Source organism: Mus caroli, unplaced genomic scaffold (assembly GCF_978045245.1).
Source record: "Mus caroli unplaced genomic scaffold, Mus_caroli_1 scaffold_2, whole genome shotgun sequence".
NCBI lineage: Eukaryota > Metazoa > Chordata > Mammalia > Rodentia > Muridae > Mus > Mus caroli.
In genome coordinates, this window is record NW_028227257.1 from 26947709 (window position 1) to 26957039 (window position 9331).

The 9331-nt window shown below is 50.1% G+C and overlaps 1 protein-coding gene across 2 annotated transcripts; it reads right to left on the bottom strand.

The window, feature by feature from the left end:
- Positions 1 to 2458: 2458 nt before the first annotated feature.
- Id1 (inhibitor of DNA binding 1) lies at positions 2459 to 3603 on the bottom strand. Of its 2 annotated transcripts, none has more exons than XM_021156065.2 (2): positions 3116 to 3603; positions 2459 to 2896 (listed from the first exon to the last, which is right to left on the bottom strand). In XM_021156065.2, exons 1-2 carry the CDS (start codon positions 3518 to 3520, stop codon positions 2855 to 2857), a joined length of 447 nt encoding a protein of 148 aa, XP_021011724.1. In that variant the 5' UTR covers positions 3521 to 3603; the 3' UTR covers positions 2459 to 2854. The 2 variants fall into 2 exon arrangements, with proteins under 2 accessions (XP_021011724.1, XP_029325795.1); XM_029469935.2 differs by having other exon boundaries at positions 3111 to 3603.
- Between the last annotated feature and the right edge of the window lie 5728 nt (positions 3604 to 9331).

Below are 9331 nucleotides of genomic sequence, written 5' to 3' on the forward strand. Positions count from 1 at the left end.
CCTGGCAGCACCAAGTCTGTCTGGGAGGGGCTGAGATGTTAATGATTTCCAAAAGAGGAGGGTTTGGCTTTTGCACACACACACACACACACACACACACACACACACACACACACACACGTTGGTGGCCTCTGTGTCCCTGGGTTTAGGGTTCTCTCTCTCTCATACTACAACACACACACACACACTGGTGATCTCTGGCCCTTGGTCTGGGGTACACACACAATTGGGGATATGCGCACACATTGGTGGCCTCTGGCCCCCTCCCTCCTTGGTGCCTCTTATGCAAGCTGCCGACGCCCGCCCCGTTCCCAGGCCCGGCTGCAGCTGCGGGCGGAGGGGCAGGGCGGGGGCGGCCGCTGTTTGTCTAGCGCGGCCGTGCCAAAGTCGGCGGGCCCAGACAGCCAGGCGCCTCCGTACACCTGGGGATGCTCAGGTTAAATAGCTCCGCATTCCTCGGGCCCAGCTGATGGAAACGCTCCCAGGCCGCTGCGGAGCCGGCCTCCAGATGGGCTGGGTCCGGGCCAAAGAGGAAGAGAGGGAAACGTGGAAGCCAGAGTGTGCCTGGATGGCGGGGGGAAGTGGCCAGGGGCTCAGCGGCCCCTTTCTGAGCTAGAAGGCTCTGGAGGGTAGAGATGCACGCGGGGACACGCCCACCTCCCGGTGGGTGGGCTTGCAAAGGGAGACTCACACATGCGGAGAGGAAGTGGGCACACACGTGTGCCTCTGATTAATAATTCCTAACTGTCTTATGTACCAGGCTGTGTGCTAAAGTCTGATCTGGGTTACATTTATTCTGGACGATCCTGTGAGGTTAGTACTATAAAACTGCCCAGGTGGAGAGGGCACACACAGCAAAGGGTTTAATCACCTACAAATAAAACTACTACTAAAGTGAAGTCCATCAAATGCTTGAGATCACTTTATGTACCTGGCTTAGTGTTAAAGTTAACGTAACTTAGTCAAACCTAACGTAAGTGCTCCCTAAATAATTCCAGATTTTATTTTTGTTCAGTTTGTTTCTTCCATGGTAAAACTGGGCTCAGGATCCTACCTTAAGCCCCAGTGGGAATCTTTAAGTCCTCCAGGCAGAGGAGCAGTCTGGCTCCTGGTTCTAGACGTTGTTTATTTGGGTCTTGTTATTTCCTATTGTGAGACAGGGTCTCCCTATGTAGCTCTAAATTGCCTGGATCTTGCTACATAGACCAGGCTGGCTAGAACATGCCTTTAGTACAACTGGTTTATTTTGTTGAGTGTCAAACTATATCAATAGTTCTTACTATTTGGGGACAAGGTCTTTGCTCTTTCCGGGACTCCATTTCTCGGAGGGAATTAGCTTGGCAGGGATCCTTGAAGGATGGTGTCCTCAAGGTCTAACTCACAAGTGGCCTGGAAGGTGGAAATTGTACTTTTTGAGAAATGGTTTGCTGCCCTAGACCCACAGTGGGCTAGGAATGCTAAGCCATCTACAGTTACAAAGGAGCCCAGTGTGCTTCGGTAGCCCGTAACATCAACCTAGAGCCGGGCGGGTATGAGCACAGTGCACCCAAGCAAAGTCCCAAGGGCTGGAGGGCACACACTAGTCTTTAGGACCCATGTGTGCCTTGCTACATACATCCACCACCCAAGTTCCTGCACAGGACAGATGCCCCATTTCCTACCGCCAGTCACTCAAGGCACACACAGGCAAGCCCTGATATTTGTGCACTCCCGTAAGAACCCAAAGCCACTTGTCCAGGTAGACAAAACCTAAGGAAAACCTTTTTACTTCTCAGGAGTTGGGGACATGACTCGCCCACACAGTGGCCTGGGGTGGAGGGGGGGGTGTTGTGTTGATCTGCCAGCAAAGCCAGGCCAGGGTGAGGGGGCTGAGTCCAGATCCAGAGCAGGTGGCCCTGCAGCTGTGTACAGCCTAACCCTGCCAATTTCATCACCCACTTGGACAAGGCAGGAGCCCTAGGGCAGCCTGCTGGCCTCCAGAGAAAGGTGGCTCAGCAGGGAAGAGGGGGGCAACAGAAGTCCTGCATGACCTTAGGCAGGCCCTTTTCACTAGGTCTCACACACAAACCCCTGCCCTTGGTAAGGAAATGAATGGTCCAGTGACCCGCTTTCCCAACTTGAATGGCTTGAATACTTCCCAGCCCAGAGCAGGGGACTCAGCAGGTCCATCTGCATTTTAACAACCTCCCTGGGTGATCCAGATGGCCTGGGGACCACGTTGAGAGAAAGCCCTACTAGAGGTCTAGAGGATTTGACTTTATGACACCAGGGAACAGGGAAATGGCCAGAGATGAGGGAAAGAATAGACATTAAAGACACCGGAAACACTCATTCAGGTCGGTAAGAATGACAGCCCAGATGTGGCCATCCAATCCCCCAGATTCTCAACACCAGCTGTGAAAATGGCCAGAGGTCATGCCTGTCCCGCCCCTCCCCCATCCAAGAAGTCACAGCAACGTTATCTAAAGTGTTTGTTTAATAACAACAAAAAACCCACCCCCATAGAACTATTGTAAAACAATATTTTCAGCCAGTGATCATTGTAATATACAATACAAAACATTTCCTCAGAAATCCGAGAAGCACGAAATGTGACCATTTAAAAAAAATGTCTGCTTTTTCAATAAAACAGAAACACGCGGGGTTGATTAACCCCCTCCCCAAAGTCTCTGGATGCTGAAAGGTGGAGAGGGTGAGGCTCTGTTGATCAAACCCTCTACCCCCTGGACAGATCCGCCTAGAGTCCGGTGGCTGCCGTAGTGTCTTTCCCAGGGATCCCCTGGGGAACAGAGAGCACTTTTTTCCTCTTGCCTCCTGAAGGGCTGGAGTCCATCTGGTGCCTCAGTGCGCCGCCTCAGCGACACAAGATGCGATCGTCGGCTGGAACACATGCCGCCTGTGAACACCAGAGCGAGATAAGGCATGAGACCCACTGAAAGGACAAGGAAGGGAGAGGCGTTCCCATTTCTCTACTCCAGGAGGCACGATGAAAACGAACTTTTTCCTATTAGTCGCCCCTAAATAGCTATGCGCCTGAAAAGGAAGGGGGACACCCGCCTCCCGTGGCCTCAGTTTCCCACTGAAGAATAATGTAATACTCTAACTCGGACCTCACCTCGGCCGCCAAGGCACTGATCTCGCCGTTCAGGGTGCTGAGAGGGGCGCGGACAGGCAGCCCCCGGCCTCCGGCAGTCCCGACTTCAGACTCCGAGTTCAGCTCCAGCTGCAGGTCCCTGATGTAGTCGATTACATGCTGCAGGATCTCCACCTTGCTCACTTTGCGGTTCTGGGGCAAGGTGGGCACCAGCTCCTTGAGGCGTGAGTAGCAGCCGTTCATGTCGTAGAGCAGGACGTTCACCTGCTGTTCGTCCAGCAAGGCGGGCAGGCGCGTCCCAGCGCAGCGCGAGATGGCCACGCTTTGCTCCGACAGACCAAGTACCACCTCGCCCGCCGTCCTGCCCGCCTTCAGCGAACAGCTGGGGCCTGCAGCGGCTGCGGTACTGCCACTGGCGACCTTCATGATCCTGAGGACAGGCGGAGGGGAGCGGAGGAGGCTGAGAACAGAGTGTGGGAAGAGACCAAGAAGTTGGAGAAAGGTTGTACAATGAGAGGGCTGAACGCTGGAGCCAGTCTTTTATAAGGGCGGACCAAGGGCGGGTTCAGAACGTTCAAAAGCAACCAATAGGCTGCTAGAGGGGTGGCTTAGCGCGCCTTTGGGTCCCACCTCTGGATCTACTAGTATACCCTTAGGCTGATGGAGAGGTGATGGGGGCTCAAGAACTGAGAGGGTGGGAGGGCATAGGCAGAGCAGCCAGTGGGCTCTTCCTCAAGGAAGCAAAGAGACTAAGCTAATTTTGCGGTTAACAAAAAGACCCCAGGAATCAGCTTCTCACGGTCTCTTTCTCACTTCTCCAGGTCCATTTTGCAGATTAAACAGGAACGGGGAAGTGGCTAGCTTTGGGTTGGCCAGTGACTCAGGACAAGTCAAGGATTCCCAGATGCTGTCGGAAGATTGGGCTGTGATCTCTACTTATTAAAAGCCGAATTTTATTTTTATATTTATTTACTTTGGAGGGTTTGCAGATTTTTTTTTTTTTTTTTTTTTTTAGAGTGAGTCTCATGTAACCCGTGCTAGACTCGGAACTTGCTATGTAGCAGAGAATGACCTTAAAATTAAGATGTTCCTTGCTTTGACCCCAGGTGCTGCGATTATACAGGCGTGCTCTACCACATCATGTTCTGAGACAGATTTCAAAGCAGGCTCTCTTTTACTCTGAACTCCGTGCCTGACTCAAATTTCTAGAGAAATGAACTGCAAAGTCCCTAGGACCAGGAACTAGGTCGACTACATTGGGAGAGATACTAGGAACCTCTTTAAAGCGGAGGACAGAATCTGAGACCTGAATTAGATAGAGGGTCGCGGTGGAGTAGAACTACAGCACCCAATTCTACCCTGGATCTGCAGCCTCTTGCAGAAAGGTTCCAAATCTGCAGCAGCTGGTGATTTTTTTTTTTTTAATTTTTTTCTCCTCTTTTTGCAAGATTTTTTTTCCTTCTTGAAGGCCTCCGAGCAAGCTCTCCCTCCCACGGCGGAGCAGCTGCGGAGATCACCCCCTCCCTTTCCTTTCTCCGGCTGGTCTGTGTCAGCGTCTGAACAAGCGGCTCAGACCGTTAGACGCCAGGCCCGTGACGTCACCCATTCATAAAACCCGGACGGGCTGTCAGGCTGGCGCCGCGCGGGCGGTCGCCATGGAGACGGCAAACTGGGCTGGAGCATTCTCCGCTCCCCCCCTCTCCCAGCCCCCGCCCCTGAGCCCGTCACCTGCAGACTTAGGGCGCGAAGCCTGGGAATGCTTTCCTCGTGGGTGCGGTTGCTGACCAAGGGTCAACTTACCTCCCCGCCCCACACCTGCCGAGTCTCCCCCACCCAGCCCCACAGCTCGGGCGGTTTGGGAGGTTTTCTCACACCCTGCCACCCCAAACCCGTCAGGGCCCAGGCCCCTCCCCAGCTGAGTTGGATTCCTTCGCTGAGATTACAGGTGTGCTCTGCCACATCATGTTCATGAACTGAGACAGATTGTAAGGCTGGTTCTCTTTTATTCTGGATTCCGAAACTGACTCAGTTTCTAGAAAATGAACTGTAAAGTCCCCGGGACCAGGACCTAGGTCTTTGAACTGGGGGCGAACGGTTCAGGTCTCAGAGAACCGAGTCTGAGATCTGAACTAGACAGAAGGGTCTCCGTGTAGATGTTTTTCATGCTCTCTGAGCTCTACCTTGCTCTCTGCCTGGTTTCTATAATAGCCACGACCATTCGCTGCTCTCTTAGGGTTAGAGCTGTGTGAAGTTTGCCTTCTCTATTGTAGTTCTCTTTACAGCACTAAAGACAGACTTATTTAGTTTATTTACAAAAGAGCGGGTGCCTTAAGACCTCCCAGGAGCCTTAGCTGATGCCCTAGAAGTATTGTTATATCTAGGACACAGAGTCACCCTAGCTCAGTTGGAGGACAGCTTGCCTAGCTGGAAGCCCTGGGTTTACACACACACACACACACACACACACACACACACACACCTGCCACCAGCATGGTATAAAACCTGGTGTGGGGACAAGGTGCCTACATTCCCAGCACTCACAAGGCAGAGGCAGGAGAATAAAGTGTTTATTCTAATCGGGTGTGGGGTGGGGTGAAGGGGGGTTGGGCTGTGTGTTGAGAGGGCTGGCACAGGCCTTTAACCCCAGCAGTTGGGAGGCAGAGGCAGGTGGATCTCTGTGAGTTTAAGGTCAGACTGGTCTACAAGTTCCAGGACAGCCAGAGCTATTACACCCTGTCTCAAAAAAAAAACAAGCAAACAAACGAATGAATGAATGGTTTATCTTAAACTACACTTTCTCAAGGCCAGCCTGGTATATGGTATAGGTGAGGGCCTGTCCCTCACTGTGCCTCCCAAAGACTGACTCCAGAGTCCTAGACAAACAGAAACAGGAAACAGAGGTTCAAACTTGTCACTCAAGATCACCCTGAGAAACAGGGTAAACTGCTATATGCTCCCTAGGAGAGCATTATGGTGATATTATAGTGTCCCTGGGTGACATTATAGTCCCCTTTTCCCACAGCAAAGAGTTAATACAAATACTTGGTGGAACAATAAACGGCCCAATGCCTGAGCCTCAGAAAACCAGGGACACTTAGTAGTGAGACCAACTTCAAAGAACAGACTGTGACATCTGTAATCCCAGCATTCCCCAAAGGATGAGGCAGGAGGGTCTAAAGGATTAGAAGTTTAAGGTCAGTCTATTCTAAATGAGAAAAAGCAACATATTGCTAATAAGCTGAACTCCCCGCTCCTCAGCTCCTTACACTCCAGTGTTTGCCAACTGCTACCAATCCTGCCACAGTATGTTTGAACTTTGCACTACTCAAAAGAATTGTGGGGTGTGTGCGTGCGTATGTGTGTGAGTGTGATATGGTTCACCAAGCGAAGGTACTTGCAGCCAAACCTGATGGCAGGAGTTCAATACCCAGAAGCCACAGGATAGATGGAGAGAACTGAGCCTTGCATCATGCATGCACCTGCACATGACACCTCCTCTTATATGAAAAAAAAAAACATAAGATTAAGTAATTAAAAAAAAAAAAGACTTGCTTAAAGGAGAGGCACAGGGCAGCCAGAGAAGAAAATTGGAATATTAATCAATAACAACTAATTATTCATGGCCCCAGAAATTCTACTGGCTGCTGTCAATTCTAGAGAAAGCTAGGCTGACAGGCATAGAGCTCCCTGCTGTGTTGTTTCAAGAGGGGGATGCCACCCTGTCTGGTGGAGTCAGCCTTGTAGTAGCATTTGGGAGCACAGGAAACAGATTGCAAGTTTGAAGCCTGTCTAGACTATAGAGTAAGCTCAAGTTTGGCTGGAGCAATTGAGGAAGAGCCCATCTCAAATTTTAAATTTTAGAGAAAAAATATATATATTAAAGTTTGCTTGTTTGTTTCTGATGTGGCTCACTAATGTAGCCCACGCTGGTCTTGAACTCACAGCGAACCACTTTACTTCCCAAGTGCTGTGATTAAAGGCATGTACCACCATGCCTGGCCAAAAAAACGTAAACATTGTTAAAAGGTCAAGCCTGATGATTGACACCTGTAATCCCAAGCACCCTGGGGGGCCGAGGCAGAAAGATAAGTGTAAGTGGGAGGCTGATTTTGAGTACACAGTGAGGCCCAGGCCAGTCTAGAGGGGAGGGGTGGGTATGTGTAAATAAAAAGCTGGAGAGGTAACTGAGTGGTAGAATTCTTGTCTAGCATGTGCAAGGACCTAGATTCAACTCCCAGTACCACCAAAGAGGGAGAAGAAAAAAAACTTTATACCCAATAGGATTGATTGTCACTGTAAGAAGGTGTAAGATGACAAGATGGGCAACATCTTTTTTCCTCCTTCTCCTCCTCCCCGCCCCCTCCTCCCTCCTCCTCTTCTTCTTCCCCCTCTTCTTCTTTGACAGAGCTTCATGTAGCCCATGCTGGCCCCAAACACACTATGTAGCCAAAGTTTAGCCATGAACTCCTGACCTCCCTGGCATCTCCAGTGCTGGAATTGCATGTGTGAGGCACCATACCAGGTTCTCTATGCATGTGTTTGCTTTGAGACAGAGTCTCCTACTGTGTAGCCCTGACTGGCCTGGAACTCTCCAACCAGGCTTGCCTCAAACTCACAGAGATCTGAATGCTAAGATTAAAGTCATGACTACTCTGGCTCTTATTGTATTTCTGAACAGAAGCATATGTGGGGCTCTGGATGTAGCTTAGCCATGCCGCAAGTATTTACTGTGTCACAGTCCCTGGGCTCAATCTCAGTATGAACAGAGAGAAAGGAGAAAGAATTGGAGAGGGGTTTCTATACTGAAGTATGTGAGGGTATGGAAGTGCTGTGTGCATGCCCTGTGCAACGGAGGTCAGAGGACGACTTGCAAGAGTCGTCCCTTCTTCCACTTTGGCCTCCTTCTACAGCAGCTCCTGGGGATTGAACTCAAGTTGTCAGGATTGCAGGTCAGGAGCTCTTACCTGCTCTCTCTCTCTCTCTCTCTCTCTCTCTCTCTCTCTCTCTCTCTCTCTCTCCCTTCCTCCCTCTCCCTCTCTCACCCTGAAACAGCCTCAACACCTATTACCTGCTTGCCTATTATTCTCTCAAGCAGGATAAAAAAACAAAACAAAACAAACAAACAAACAAAAAAACCCAACAAAATCAACTCACCTTCCTAGATGCCCTAGAAACAGCAAGAGGAATCCTTTCTTTCTTTCTTTCTTTCTTTCTTTCTTTCTTTCTTTCTTTCTTTCTTTCTTTCTTTCTTTTTCGAGACAGGGTTTCTCTGTGTAGCCCTGACTGTCCTGGAACTCACTCTGTAGATCAGGCTGGCCTGGAACTCAGAAATCCACCTGCCTCTACCTCCCAAGTGCTGGGATTAAAGGCGTGCGCCATCACTTCCTAGAGAGTTCTTTCCTTCTGTTCTTTTCCTTCATGAGACAGGGTCTTACTTGCCCAGGCTGGATTCCACTTAACTCTGTAGCCTTAACTTCTGATCTTCCTGAGCTCTGGGGTTATAGATATGTACCAGGAAGCCTGCTTTATGTGCTGCTGGGGATCGAACCTACAGCTCTGTGCATGCTAGGGAAGCTCTCTACCTTCGGAGCTACAATCCCAGCCCTCTGCTCATCTTCTATTTTACATAAAATTCGGATTTTTTTTTCCTGCATGCATGTCTGTGTAGCAGGTAGGTCCCTGGTTCCTGTGTCCTCTGAGGCCAGAAGAGGGTGTCAGATTTTCTGGAATTGGAGTTACAGAAAGTTTTGAGCCACCATGAAGATGCTTGGAGTTGAACCTGACTCTGGAAGAGCAGCCAGAGCTCTTACTTCGGAATCATCTCTTTATTCCCAGCAATCTTTTTTTTTTTTTTTTGGAAGTGTGATCCAAGTTGGTCTCAAAGTTCCTTTTGGAGTATAGCTGGGACTGCACTGCACTGAGACTATCAGAGTGGTCTGTGCTGGGACTGTAGGTATGTGTGTCACTGTGGCTCACAGGGTTGAAGGTTCCTGGCAGGCCCATGAGAGAGTGAGTATCTAACCAAACAACTTAGGGAAGGACTGGTTTCTTTTGACCCCAGGTTAAGAGTGGGAAAGGCCACGCAGAGTGAATGTGAAGGCTGGACACATTGTATCCAGTCACGAAGCTCAGAGTCAAGGCGGCTGCATAGTTCAAACTCTCACTTGCCTCTTTGTATTCAGTCTGGGACCTTGGGCCTTCCCCCTTCAAGGTTTTTGAAATGACTCTGGCGGACAT